This window comes from Natrix helvetica, assembly GCF_964273705.1.
Source record: "Natrix helvetica genome assembly, chromosome: Z".
Classification (NCBI taxonomy): domain Eukaryota; kingdom Metazoa; phylum Chordata; class Lepidosauria; order Squamata; family Natricidae; genus Natrix; species Natrix helvetica.
The window spans coordinates 58,226,767-58,241,411 of record NC_138554.1 but is presented as its reverse complement, the minus strand read 5'-3'; the positions used below and the strand labels follow the sequence as shown (position 1 = coordinate 58,241,411).

The following is a 14,645-nucleotide window of genomic DNA, read 5'->3' as shown; positions in this document are numbered from 1 at the left end:
AGTCCAACCCCTTGCCTAGGCAGGAAACCCTATACCGTTTCAGACAGATGGCTATCCAACATCTTCTTAAAGACTTCCAGTGTTGGGGCATTCACAACTTCTGGAGGCAAGCTGTTCCACTGATTAATTGTTCTAACTGTCAGGAAGTTTCTCTTCAGTTCTAAGTTGCTTCTCTCCTTGATTAGTTTCCACCCATTACTTCTTGTTCTACCCTCAAGTGCCTTGGAGAATAGTTTGACTCCCACTTCTTTGTGGCAACCCCTGAGATATTGGAACACTGCTATAATATCTCCCCTAGTCCTTCTTTCACTATTTTTCCTTGTTTGATAGTGAGTGTGGCACATTTGTCCAATCCAAATCCTATTGCAATATCTTGGTTATATATATATGAACAGTACTGGGCAGCGATTCTATTGCATATCATCCATGTAAAGGAGGTGGGATAGTCTGGCAGATGTTTTTGATGTTTGATAGCCATGGCTTGAGTTTTTCAGTATTGTTGACAGAAGAAACAGTGCAATGACAAATAGTAGTGGTGATAGTAAATCTCCTTGAAATATGGGGCAGAGCATCGAATGCCTTTTTGTAGTCAATCCATGCTTCATTACAGGGCTTTGTTCTTTCTGAGGCAGAGGAGAGGGTGCCTGGTTTCTAAATGAAAACAATTATATATCTCTGTTGGATTCTTCTACTACCAACTCTCCCTGGTTTGCCTCTACATTCTGAATTATTTCTGGCAGGGTTTTAGTTTCTTTGCCCTGGATGAACCTTTGCAGTTCTTTCAATTCTGCTTATAAATCGATGTTGATCTGCTAGCCTCTGTTCTGTTATTTATGGTTCTGGATGTTGTTCTTTCCAGAACTGATGCATTATTTTCAAATATTTTCTTTTTGTTGGGCTTGCTCTGTAGTAAAAGATCATTATTTCTTTGTTTTCAATCACTGTAGACAAGTAAACCCCTTTTCTTCCAGTAGTTCTGTAGCTGCTGGCCATGGTTACTCAGCCAACAATCCTGAGTCCTGTAGCCAGTGGTGGGCTGCTGCCAGTTCAGAATGGTTCGGGTGAACCGGGGGTTGTGATCTGCAGGTGGTCCCACTTACCCGCCTGGGCACAATCCCATCCTATATTGCTGTGTATTTAATGCTGCACGCATGTGTGGATGGCACATGCACGTGAATTGCCATGTTTTTTGATGCCACATGCATGTGTGCGCTCACATTTCCAGTGCTGGGCAAACTGGTTGTTAAAGTATGTGCCGCCCACATCTTCCTATAGCCCATTTTCACCAGATATTCAGGAACTCCAACACCTAGCACAGACCTTGTTAACCCGGGCGACATCCGAGCCAGTATGACTTTCTGAAATTTAATTCTCACCATATTTTTTATGAGACATTATTTGTCTGACTCCTCTCATGAGCTCTATCCAGTATAGTTGAATCTCTGGCATAGCTTTCATCTTTCTCAGAGCACGCATGGCCCACAAGATAGTGCCTCATTGGGGGTTTGTTGTTGTTGTTGTTGTTATTGTTGCTGTTGTTGAATTTTCAATATTCTGCATGGCTATAAAAATGTTAGAAGAAGAATGAGAAATTGATATTGCTTATAAGCACCATTAAAAGCATAGTAAATCTCAGTAATCAGAGTGGCTTAGGCAGATCTTACACCAACTAATTGTCTCCGGCCCTTTAAAATTTGTGTTTAAAACCTAGACAGGTTTGGTGGTGGTGGCACCCATCACCAGGCCTGGCAAGCATTTTGGAGGGACATGTCAATAATTACAGATTTGAAAGCTAATGTGTTGGGTGGTTATATTTCCTCACGTCTAACTACACACACAAGGTTTTGTCATGGCAAAATGGTTATTTGTAAGGCAACCCTCTCTTTTAGACTGATTTTCTTGGCCTGTATCAATGCAAAAAGTAACTGTGTTCAAGTCCTAATTTTGAGTTCTCAATTTCTGGAATTTTAATTTGAAAAGTACATAATTTCGATCTTGAAATTCAACATAAATAAACCTTAGAAGTGATGGTTTTGCAGGTTTAGCTCCAAGTATTTATATTTTACCAGAAAAAAAGCAAAGTTCTACACACCAATGATTCACATCCCTCTGCCTGAAAGGAAATCAAGGTCCCGAGGCTCTATGTTAGTCTCTTGCCTTTCCTTTTTCAGTTCACCTATTAAATGTTTCATGGTAGGCAAGCCACCCCTCTTCAAAAGACTATGAAGTGCTCTCTCCCCTCTGGCCACTGATTATTTCCTTCATGGCTATTTTATCTGATCTGCTGGATTGGAGGAAAAACTGTGGACCTTTCTTTAAAAATTACAATAGCATACACATGAAAAGCTGGTCTTTTGAAGAAATTCCCTGAAGGTAGAGCTTGTTTTCTTCACAAATCAAGTGCATCTAACAAAAGTTTTGATAGGACTCTACCTGAATTCAGTGACCTGGCAAATAGGCAAATGGCCTGAGAAAAACAGCAAACCAAAGCAAGAAAACAATTCGAAGGATATGGTCTAGATGTTGAAAACCAGGGAGTGAGCTAGTTTGAGATCAGACCAGACCAGAAACCAGTCACAAGGTGAAAGTTGCATATTAAGTAGTGAAATCTACCTAACCCACCAACAACCAGTTAAGAGCATGGCCAAGGTGAAAAATAAAGCAAGGGTCTAGATAGGAGCCTAGTTGAAAATCATATAATACTGGGTCATGAGCCATCTCTCTCAAGTCAGTATATGAGAGCAAAGAATGGACGTGTGTATGTGGTTAAAGCACAATATTTCTACATTATGATAGAAATAGAAAAAAATTTTTAGCGAGTTAACAGAACATTGTTTGTATGCTTTTCTCATCAATTAGTCAGAACTATTTGACTGTTCCCAATCTTGGGAGAGGCTGATATTTTACCCGAAATCAGTTCATGACCATTGACCAAAACTATGTTTCCAGCAACTCAAGTACTCAATAGCACACAAAAAGCTGATAAGTGTGATTCTATATTGTGTAGCCCATGTGACAGGGATAATGGTAAAAATGAGATGATTTCTATGTTTTTAGTAGTTCCCACATAACCAAATGGAAAGATATTGAGTACAAGGAGGAATACATAGAGAAGGGCTAGTACAAAAGTGGAAAGCACATGTTCTTGAAGACTTATGGAAAAAAACAGCAATAGAGGCTTGTTTCCCAAATACAGATGGGTGGAATCCATCAATTGCTAACATGGTTTGGACAGAACACCAAATTATTACATTGACTAAAATGGACGAAAAATCTGAAATCTATCAAAAGATTTAATACAACTTCATTTCCTGTTTGAAAAGTTGGAAACTGTATAGCAATGTCATATATTTATTTCCCACATATCTCCATACGGAGATAACTTCCAGCTTTTAAAACAAAAATATAGCGAAGAATGACAACTTAAATGTATGAAGACCTTACAATGGCCACTAAAATCTTTGGGGAAGATTTAGAGTCGTCCAATTATCTAATTCAAAGTAAAAAATATGGAGTGCTTAAAAAGAGACTATTCTGGAAGGGTCATTAAGTTCCCATTTATCACATCCATCTGGAAAACAAAGTTAATCTCTCTCCTAGGTTTGGACAACAGTCACTAAGTAAGAGATACTTAATTTTAGGATTAGTCCTAGGTATGTTTACAATTGGGGCATAATCCTAACCTGAAGTTAGCTAGTTACCAGTTTTGGAAAACCAGTTTAAATATCCTAGTGGCTTGTTCTAAGGCAAAAGCTCATAGTTTTGCTGTGACTTTACTGTGATCATGAATTAGCTTTATTTTATATGCAAAAGATGACCCCACGCATAATTTATTTGTAGAGCTTGCTTATTTATTTTTATTGCCACATAGATACTTCCAAGGAATCCAGGAATACAAAACAATAGCAACTAAACAGGTAGGAAAAAATGTTAGAAATTGGCAAAACAACTAATATGATCATTTGGAAGGCTATAGTTTAACAAATCACATCTTAGCATAACATGTGTTTATTAAAACAAACATTTCTTATAGATTTCTTAACGCAATGTATCCACAATGTCATTGTGATCTGCCTAGATGCAGTATATTTATCTTCACCTGTGGTACAAGAGAAAATGCTTGTGTTGCTGATTAACAGTTAGAGGAACTTAATTATGAGTTCTGACAAAGAATCCTGGAAAATTTAGTTTCATGGCATTTTAATTTTTTTTAAAAATCAGATCATAGAGCAAGTTTAGAGAATAAAATATAAATGTACTTGTAAATACTATTAAGAAAATCAAAGCTTTTTCTTTTTTTGGTACTTTTTCACTTACTTTTTTTTCCTTAATTTTCTTTTTCAAAATTTATATTTTATTTCATTTACTCACATACACAAATTAAAAATTAACAGGAGAAGCAGTTGGGTAAAAAAGCTAAAGCAATCTGGCTGATACAGATAAATTGCAAACATAAGTGAGTACAATGCCAACAGAGCTAAAATGTATGTGAAACACAGTCAACAATAAAGGTCTAAGGCTGATATCTTACACACAGATTTTCTGATTGGCTGATTTCCACTACTGTATTCACTCAAATATAAACATCAGCATTGACTCAAAGCCTGGACAGTATCAGAGCATGTCAGATTTTGGAAACCTTCATAACTGAAAGGAGGAAGATTGGGTACGCATGCAGCTGTTTTAGGGAGGCAAGCAATATGGTTGATCTCACAGGAGTTGAAGTCGTCCTTGTCCGTGAAGAACACACTATCAGGCGAGTCAATGGAGGGGTCATTGTCAAAATAATTATAAGGTCTTAAAATGAAACCAACAGCATTCGCAAGAGTCACAGTGTTAGGAATATCCTCAGCATGGGGAATATGTAGAAATCCAGTGGTGATCCAAGCAACCAGATCCTATTGAAAGACCATAAAACAGGGTAATCTGATTAAAAAAAACATGGAAGGGAAATTTTGGGATAGTCAATCAAGTCATGTGATTAGGAGGGAAGGAGCTTAAGAATGGAGCACTTAGCAATACTCCAAGGCTGTGCCTCTCCCTTCGGGGAGAGGGGGCGGTCTATAAATCTAATAAGACTTAAACTTAAACTTTTACAAAGGGAAGCTTTGGGGAAATTATTCCTGTTTTTTTTATTTGTTTCCTGCAGAAGTCCCAGATTGATCTGGCCCATTTTGAAGTCCACTTTTTTTAAACAAAAAAGTTTCTCCCATTGTATCACATTTCGTCCCTCTTCTCCCTGTGTTGTTTGACTTAACTTTTGGAGAGTGCTTGTGCTGAAAGAATTTTCAGCCCCAATTTCTTTTTAACATCCCACTGAATATTCATTTCTGCAACTAAATGCATAAAACAAATTTAAAACAACTATTGAGACATCGTGCTGAGAAAACCCACCCTTTCCTGTTTGTGTCCCAAAGCCCTTTTTTTTCCCCATTTGCCCCATGCCTGACTACTGCACAGATGTTTCAGTAGGAAAAGTATGCCAAGCATGGCTTCTGGAATTGTTTCCAACTCCTTAAAAACTGTGGACACCGTATATTGCATTTTTTTCCTGTTACTGAAATAACACTCTGTGTGTGTGTGTGTGTGTGTGTGTGTGTGTGTGTGTATTGCATGAAAGAGTATGCTGGGAAGATAGAGTGAGCCTATATGCTTCACTTTGGGTCACATGACCAGGAAGGAGGAACTGTCCTGTGAGGAAACCCAATCAAGTGGATCTACTCTTATAAGCAGGGACGTGCGGTCAGGGGAGGCAGGGGAGGCAGAGCCTCACCGCTCTCATCATGAAAAGAAAAAAAAAGGGGGGGAAAGGCACACATGGTCCCATTCCCCGCCTTCCTGAGTCAACATGAAGGGGACCGCGGCTCGCACTCCGCGATCCCACGGCTCGCGCTCCGCAGTCCCCTTCATGTTAACTCAGGAAGTTGGGGAATGGGACCACGTGTGCAGGAGGCTGAGGTTGCCTCAGCCTCCTGCACACGTGGTCCCATTCCCCGCCTTCCTGATGACGTCACCAGCCTCACCAGCCATAAACCTCACCGCACGTCACTGCTTATAAGAATAAAATAAGGGATGGGAGTGAGGAAGATAAGACTTTTCTGAAAGACAAAGATCTGTGAGCTATTCATAAAAACAAAAGAAACACATTTTTTTTGGGCACCCACCCACCTACTCCATAAGCCTGTTACTCAAAACAAACTATCTACCCTCACTTTTTGCATGCCTGCTGTTCCCTGTTAAAGAAAAGGGCTTTTGTTTTGTTTTGTTTGGGGAAGTAGATTTGTTTCTTTGAACCCAAATTCAGACTCTCAAGTGAACTCTCAGCAAGACCTCGGTCTCCTGAAGCTTTTTCAGCCATAGGTGCAGTTGTGCAATCAACTCTTGTCTTGGACTTCTCTTAGTAAGCTGCTTATAAATTAAGCTGATATGCCTTTCCTCATCTGAAATAGGGCAGCCAGCACAAGTTAGGTTGCCTGAGATAAAATAGAAGTCTTCCCAGCTCCCTAATAATACAACACACATCAGAAGCTATGGTCAAATTATTTAATTTTAATTATTTTAAAGTTCTAATGAAATAGAACTTTCTAGGAAAACACTGAATTTTGGCTACAAATCATTCTGAGTTCAAAATGTTCCAAGTTTGAACTGGCTCCCCGCCACCTAAAATTTGTCCTAATTTGGAATAAAACTGCTTTTTCTCTATTATTTTCAAAATTCCACTGTCCTTTTTTTTAAAAATCCTCTTTCCAAGCTATGGAGATTTGAAGATTGTGATGGGAAGAATTTAGAGGAAAAGAAGACAACTGGATAAAGGACAATCAATTAAATTCATACTTTGGATTGCTGCTGCTTCATGAAGACACATGAGAAATCACAGATTAAGTTGGAAGCTGAACTTCATTAGTATAATCAATCAGTTTACACTACTTTCATTAATGTAAATAATTGATTACATTAATGAAGTTCAGCTGCCAAATTAATTTGGCCACCTCTCCTTCTATCCCATTTCCTGTATCTAATTCAGTAGTGTTGTAATCCTGATTAGTTAAGCAGTGTAGATAGTACTTTATGAGTTGAAATGTGACATAGCTGTTCTTGTGAAGTGTATGTGCATAATATTTCTTTTTCAGGAAGCTTGCCAATTCAAAAGTACATACTGTTCATGTGCATAAACAGATAGTTCCTGTAGCTGTGCCGTGTTTTGTAGGCCTGTTGCTGTCTGCAAAGAATGTTAAATAGTACAGAAAGAGAAACCTTCTGAGCTTTATTTGTGTGCTTAAAATTTTGGTCAAGTTTTTGTGATTTTTATTTTTTTGCAGGTATTTCCAGTCCTGGGATCTCATTGCAGGGAAAACTAGATATAATATATAACAAATTAAGATATAAGATATAAAAATTGTGGAAAGGAATGGCGTTCATAATAGGAAATTTATTCTGCCTTGAAAATACATGTCATTGTGCATTGTCTGAAAACATCCAGCTTTGCTTCATAATGTGCATTTTCTCTCTGAAAAGATATGGATGTTATATATATATATATGGTCCTTTGTACACTGTGAAAGATTTCCTGTGTGATCAGATGTAGGATTTTTGTCAGAAAGGAAATCTAGCCAGAACAAACATTAGCTACATGAAAAATTGACTGTTCTTAATTCCCACCCACTATCATTTAAAATACTTACCCACAACCCACAGAGGGATTCTGTGGAGTTTACTTATTTCTGTTTAATGTATTTAATAACTAGAGATCTCTTGCTGTATCAGCATTTTTAAAATGTAAAAAATCTGATTTGCTAACAAAATATTTTTAACTATTAGAGGTTCTCTAGATTTGTTCCTTCAAGTGCACATAGCATAGCAGAAGATAGGAATACTATAGAGACTAGAAAAGCAAAAATTAAGAACACATCTTTTTCAGCAGCTCTAATCATAAACAATAGACTTTCTAAAAGTGGAATATGGAGGAAAACCACATGCGAAAAGTTTACAAATGCTTCACTGTACATATCAAATCAAGTTAAATATAATCCTCATGTGGTTATCAAATTCATTCTTAATTTTCAAAATATGCTACAGCATACAGTAAAATGAACACGATTTCTTGAAATTGTACTGGTTTGGCATGTTTCGGCCAAACTGGTAGTAAAAATCGGGGCTAGCTCTCCAACCAGTAGTACCGGCAGGCTGGCCACGCTCCCAAACCAGTCCCCCAGTCACCGCTCACTTGCCCACCGACATCCATTGATGGCAAGCTGCCCAAGCTAGGAAGCTACTGGCTGGCTAAGCCTCTTTGAGTGCCGGAGGATCGGAGGCTTCTTTTGCACCCAGCCGCTGCTGCAGGGCATTGAAAAGTCCTCCAACTGGTGAGAAGAAAGCTGCACATGCACGATGATGGCGACAGCAACCGGAGGTCTTTTTAGCGCCCTGCGCCAACGGCTGGTTAGAAAAGAAGCCTCTAGACTTCCAAGTTCAGTAGCAAGCTCAGTCCCTTCACAGGGTCACTTTTCTCTGCACCCAAGAAAAATCAAAAGGCACTGAGCAGCCTTTAAGGACAAAGCCGGCATAGCTGCCTAGAGGAAAGAAAATGAACCACTGACGGATGGAGCCCCCCTCAAACCTGGGGGGGCTCCCTCCCTCCCACCTGCCTTGGCAACTCCAAGAGAGTGCGCACCCTCGCATGGTGGAGTGGAGCATGCCGAAAGTGCGGGCGGGAGAATCTGGCAAGGAGGAGAAATGCTCTGTCCCTTCCCCTGGGAAAGACCCCTGAATCCCACCAGATCCACCCAAGGAAGGAGAGAGAGAGAACCCAGCAGCTCTGCCAAGAAGTAGCTAGAAGAAGTAGCGAGCACCAGTCCACCACCCCTACCAGGTTAGCCTTAAACTCCCCACCACCACCACCTGAAAAAAGGAGCTTTATTTTCTTGCTCGCATCGGGGAGCATCACGGTCTCTGCCCTTAACTGCTTCTTCTGGCTCAGGGACAAGCAGCTCGGCCAAGCCCAGCTTGCTCCCCCCCCCCCTCTCTTTCTTCCTTGGGTGTATCTGACACAGTGGGGGGATATGACTGGTATGCCTTGGAACAGGTGTACCGGTGCCTGCTGGGAGCACCAGGTACCATTCCAGTATGGTGCTCCGAAGGGCCCATCCACCCGTCCACACTACTTACCTGTATTTGAGCCGATTGTGGCTTTCGCGCAAGGAGCGTACGACGCCCTTGTGATGCTCCGCTGAGCAGCTGGAGTATCGCGGAGATGTCACGGAGCATCACAGGCAGTAAGGACGCTTGTGCATGCTGCGCACATGCATGTGGTGGATGCACGGCCACGTTGCACCGTACCAGTTGCACTGGAATCCGGAACCCACCACTGATCTGACAGGAGTGTTGGAGGAGCGTTCCTTGCTGGGCTTGAGGAGGGGGGAGACGGAGCTGTTGCCTGAGAACAAGAGCAACCCCTGGCTACCTCTGGATGTGGACTGATGCTGCAGGAGGGCAGGAAAGAAGCCGATCTTGGGAGAGACCAGAGAGCTGATACGGTGAGAGAGGAGGCAGGTTTGAATGCGGGCAAGCGGTTTGTGCCACCAGGGCAAGCTAGGGAAGGAGAGGGGCCGGAGAAAGAAAGGAGCCTCCACGTGTTGCAGAGATGGGCCAGCCTTCACCTAAGCGATAAAGCAGCCTCCCCCACCAAGGACAAGCATCCTCTTGACTCTGCTATTGCATGCCTCCTTTCTTTCTCTGGCCTTTCTCCTTCCCTAGATTGCCGTCCAGGAGCTGGGCAACAACATGAGGACAAAGCACTTTTTGGCTCTGGTTGGCCAGCAAAAAGAAAGAGCTGCCATCGCCGCCATTTTCGCACATATGCATGCCTTGGACTTGCAAGTGCAAGGCATGTGCATGCACATGGACGAAGATGGTGGCAGCTTTCTGCTGCCATGCTCCCGGGGGTTGCCTGCTTAATTAGGGGTCCACAGAGGCTGAGAAGTGAACCAGGCAGTGTGCCATTTGCATGCCACAAGACGCCTACAGGAGGCCAAACGGAGGGGAAGAAGCTTCAAGGACGTCTGCCAGAGAATGATCGTGAGGGCTGGTTGAGGCGTCCCATCCAGAAGTTGCCAGGAGGGGGGGGGCGTTTTCCCATTGTTGTGTGGTGGAGTGCCAGAGTACCTCATGCCTCGCCTGGCTTTCTTAAGAGCGGGCTCTGTTGGGGCAGTTGGTGACCAGTGGGTCCTAGCCAAGGGGGTGAGGAGATCCCAGCTTGCACACGGGAGTGAAGGTGCCTTTAGGCTTGCAGCTTTCTTGGTGCCGCTGCAAACCAGGTAGGGACGGCCTCTTCCCAAAGCCTGTCTAGGCAGTTGGCCCGAAAACTGTGCCGGAGGTGGGACGGGGAAGAACCGTCAGACCGGGGAGACGGCAGATGCTACGGGACACCCATCAGCTGGCAGGTATAAATAACTGGCCCAGGATAATTCGGCCAACCCAGCCAGCCCATCCCGATCTCGAATGCCACCACCAGATCCCCACCAGATCCTCCTCGGCTCCAACTATGTGACATGGTGCGCTTTAGCTACTCGATGGGGCTGGGCGACTGCTAGGCAGGTGAGTGCCCCCCAATGCCCAGGACCTTCCACTTGCACCTGCAGGCCCACCACTCCCCACTGCCTTTGGAGGCAATGGAGGCAAGCACTCCTCTTGGTGGGGCGACCATGCTCGCCTGCTCTGGGCCCAAAGCCTCGCAACGCCCCTGCCCAGCCAAGCACAGCTCACCTGTGCTGGGAGGCATGTGGTGGCGCCAGCGGTCTCCCTGGTGACAGGCAGGTAGTTGTGGATGGTCCTCCAGCCCAGGCACAGCCTGAGCCACATGGGCCGCTCCGGGAGCCCCAAAGCCTTGGCTCAAAGGCATGCCCCCGGCTGGAGGAGGCGCCACTGCAACTGACGTGAGTGACGTCAAGTTGGCCACACTCACCTAGCCACACCCACCGAACGGGTAGTAAAAACTTTGAAACCCACCCCTGCAGGAGACAATATGTTTGTCTAGTATCCAGCCAAGAGTTAGGATTTACACCTGTCCAACCTCTCTGTGGGTTTTCTTGTAAAAAAAAGGAAATATCCCCTCTTGTCTCCCTCAAGATCTAAAAACTCACCTCATCAACAATGGTCTCATTGTCTATAAAGTCTGCAAAGGCAACAGTAGGTGTCCATGGGTCATTCTGATTATAGATGCTGGTACTGAAAGGTTCTTTCTCCTTTCTCTTGGTGACAGCCAGTTTGTACCTAAGAAGCAGAATTGCAATAACAGAAACAAAGTATTGTTGAGCTGGATATTTCATCACTTTTGTAGGCATGAATTAATTTCCCTAATGCTTATAGAAAGGGATGCAATGGCTCAGTGGCTAAGACACTGAACCTGTTGATCAGAAAGGTCGGCAGTTTGGCAGTTCGAATCCCTAATGCCGCGTGACGGAGTGAGGTCCCGTTACTTGTCCCAGCTTCTGCCAATCTAGCAGTTCGAAAGCATGTAAAAATGCAAGTAGAAAAATAGGAACCACCTTTGGTGGGAAGGTAACAGCATTCCGTGCTCCTTTGGCATTTAGTCATGCTGGCCACATGACCACGGAGATGTCTTCGGACAGCGCTGGCTCTTTGGCTTTGAAACAGAGATGAGCACTGCCTCCTAGAGTTGGGAATGAGTAGCACATATGTGCGAGGGGAACTTTTACCTTTAATGCTTATAGGCAACAGTAGTTCCAAAGACTATGGATACTCTACAAAAATTGCCAAATGGTCATTAAATGAATGGGCTGAATCTGTGCCTTTCCACAGTTGCTCACAATGTAACACATGTACAAATAATCCTTGACTTATGACCATTCATTTAATGACCATTCAAAATTATATGGGTGCTGAAAAATATGATTTATAGCCAGTCTTTGCATTTACTACTGTTGCAGCACCTACCCACCCCAAAAGTCAGATGATCAAAATTCAGACACTCAGCAGCTGGCAATCATTTTAACGATTGCAATGCCTCAGGGTCACTTGATTGCCATTTACAATCTTTCCAGGGCTCTTCTGAGAAGCTGGGTTTGTTGAATGACTGTAGGATTAATTTAATGTGTGACAAAAAGGTTGTAAAATGGGACATGGTTCACTTAATGACTACATCGCTTAGCGACAGAAATCTAGTCCTAATTGTGGTCATAAGTCAAGCTCCCTTTATAGCAATAAACATATTACTAAAACTATTGTACAAATAGTATTTGACTTACGACCTTTTGTTTAATGACAGTTCAAAGTTACAATGACTTACGACCCGTCCTCAAAGTTATAACAGTTGCACTACTACTTCAGTCACATGATTGCAATATGCAACCTTCCTATCCAATTTCCAACAATCAAAGTCAATGGGGGAAACTAGGTTTGCTTAAAGACGCTTAATGATAAATGAATCGTGTGATTCACTTAGCAATTGAATGATTCACTTAATAATTGTGATAAAACTGATGGTAAAATTGAGTCTGCTCACATATGATTCACTTACTGACCACATAATTTAGCAACTGAAATTCTGGTTCCATTTACCGTTTTGTAAAACTGTAACAAAATTACCCTAGTGCCAAGATAAAAGAAATGTGTCAGTCCATAAAACACTGAATAAAATAATACAAATAAATAGATTCAATCCAACAATTTAAAATTAAATTGTTTAATTTTAATTTTTAAAGCAGAATAAAGATTTGAAAGAAAAAACACGTCACACACTGGCAAATGGTTTTCCATTTTACAAAGGACGGTGTATCTCAAGCTTGATGAGTGGACTTCAGTTCCCACAATTGAAATCCATCCATCTTCATGTTGCCAAATTAAAAAAAAAACTCTAGATACTATTATTTAATCAATCTACATGCCCAACAATTCTTTTTCCATTAAGACTTTGCAAGGACCCTCAGTTCATTAGTTACATATTAATTACACTTGTAAACTGTCAATTCTCAACTGATTGTTTATAATATAGCCATTAAAGCAATAAATATAGATAAATATAGATTATATTTGAACAATTATAGCACCATAGTAATAAAACAATAAGTAACTTTATTTTTGTTGGCACTAACCCAACAATCCTGTGACAATAAACTCCCAAAGAACCTATGGGACTGCCCTGTCTTGGCAGCTTTATAAAAGGATGCTGGGGGATTCTGGAATTCCGCACACCTTACAGTTGCCAAGTTGGAAAAACACTGCCCTAGAGCAATTTATAGCTATCCTAGGCTTCAACTCTGCATAGAAAGGGATTAAATAATCATCATCTAGAACACTCTGTGGCTGCTCTGTAGCACATCTTCTCAATAACTTTCCCTAAAAAGGGAACATTGGCAATGTTGTGGTTATTGTTTAATGTAACCAAATTTAAGGAAAGCCTCTTCTGAAAATACTGCATCAGCTTGTTGAAAGCATTCAGCATAGCTAGACTGAATAAATCTAGTGGTCAAGTCCCTCCTTAGCCATGATGGCTGGCTGAGTAACTAAGAGCCAGCCACACTCTTCCAGCCCAAGTCACTTCACAGAGTTGTTGTTGTGGGCCAAATAGGAGGAAGAAGTATTAGGAATCTTCACCACCTTTATTTATTAAAGTAATGAAGACAGGATACAAATAAAATTTTAAAATAATATATTTTCCCCTGAAAGGCTTGTTTATTGGGCCCAAGTGGTTATAACTTTATCCTTTGACATTTAGAGCCTGCCTGAGGAACTGCTCCTCCTGTCAGACACCTCCTCAGAGCTTAAATCTGTGGGAGCCATTTGAAGATGCCCCTCCTCTCAAAGGCTTATCTACCAGGCATATGGAGAGGACCTTCTTCTTTTTTCTTAGACTCTAGAATATACCTTGGAGTTGCATTGGGCTCCAGATCTCTCTGCCTTGAGAGAAGTGGTAAAAAGAGTTAGCAGTTAATGCTTTCATAATTTATGTTTTAGTTATCTGTTTCAATGTTTTTTCTCTGCATATGTGTCCATCACTTTAAACTGTAAGTTATCCAGAGTGCTAATTTTGAACAGAAAAACCCCATTTCAAATCAAGCAAGCAAATTAATAAATAAACGAAAGCATTGGATTTTGGTGCTTAGAAAAGGACTGCTTACCTGCCCCAACTGATAGCTCTCTCCATTGGATCTGCCTCTGGGAGATGATCCCCAGCCATGCTGGTTGTCTGGATTAGGTAGCCACGCTTATGGCCCCACTTGTTTGTGCTGTTTGCTGCAAAATATATGTATCTTGGCATCTTATCATTATGGCGGAAGGCAGCCTTATCTTCGGTATCCAAGACCTTTTTTACCAGCTTCATTCTCCGAATCTTATGCTCTGGATTCCAGGGAGCATTCACTGTCTCAAAAGTCATATCATTGGCAACCAAGGAATTTTTTGTACCTATCGATAGAAAGAAAAGGGAAAGGAAAAGAAAACAAGAGACAGAGATGTGGGATTTTTCTCATTTACCCAAATCACAATACAATCATGCTTCAATAGCCAATTATGTTTGCCTTGTTCTCATGATGTTTCCTTCAGTCCATCTCCAGTCCATAGCTGAGACAGTTTCCTCCTTATCCTAACACATTTCCCTCCTAGTATATACTTCATTGACAATTTAGGAA

The 14,645-nt window shown here is 41.9% G+C and overlaps 1 protein-coding gene across 1 annotated transcript in view; it reads right to left on the bottom strand.

Moving 5' to 3' along the window:
- LOC309401574 (uncharacterized protein) overlaps positions 1–14,645 on the bottom strand; it is a 37,405-nt gene that overhangs the window by 13,510 nt on the left and 9,250 nt on the right. The window contains exons 2-4 of the mRNA XM_081970644.1: positions 14,136–14,421; positions 11,139–11,268; positions 4,598–4,898 (exon numbers count right to left, since the gene is read on the bottom strand). Of these exons, the coding sequence (XP_081826770.1) occupies positions 4,598–4,898; positions 11,139–11,268; positions 14,136–14,421 (717 nt within the window). The remainder of the gene's footprint in view (positions 1–4,597; positions 4,899–11,138; positions 11,269–14,135; positions 14,422–14,645) is intronic.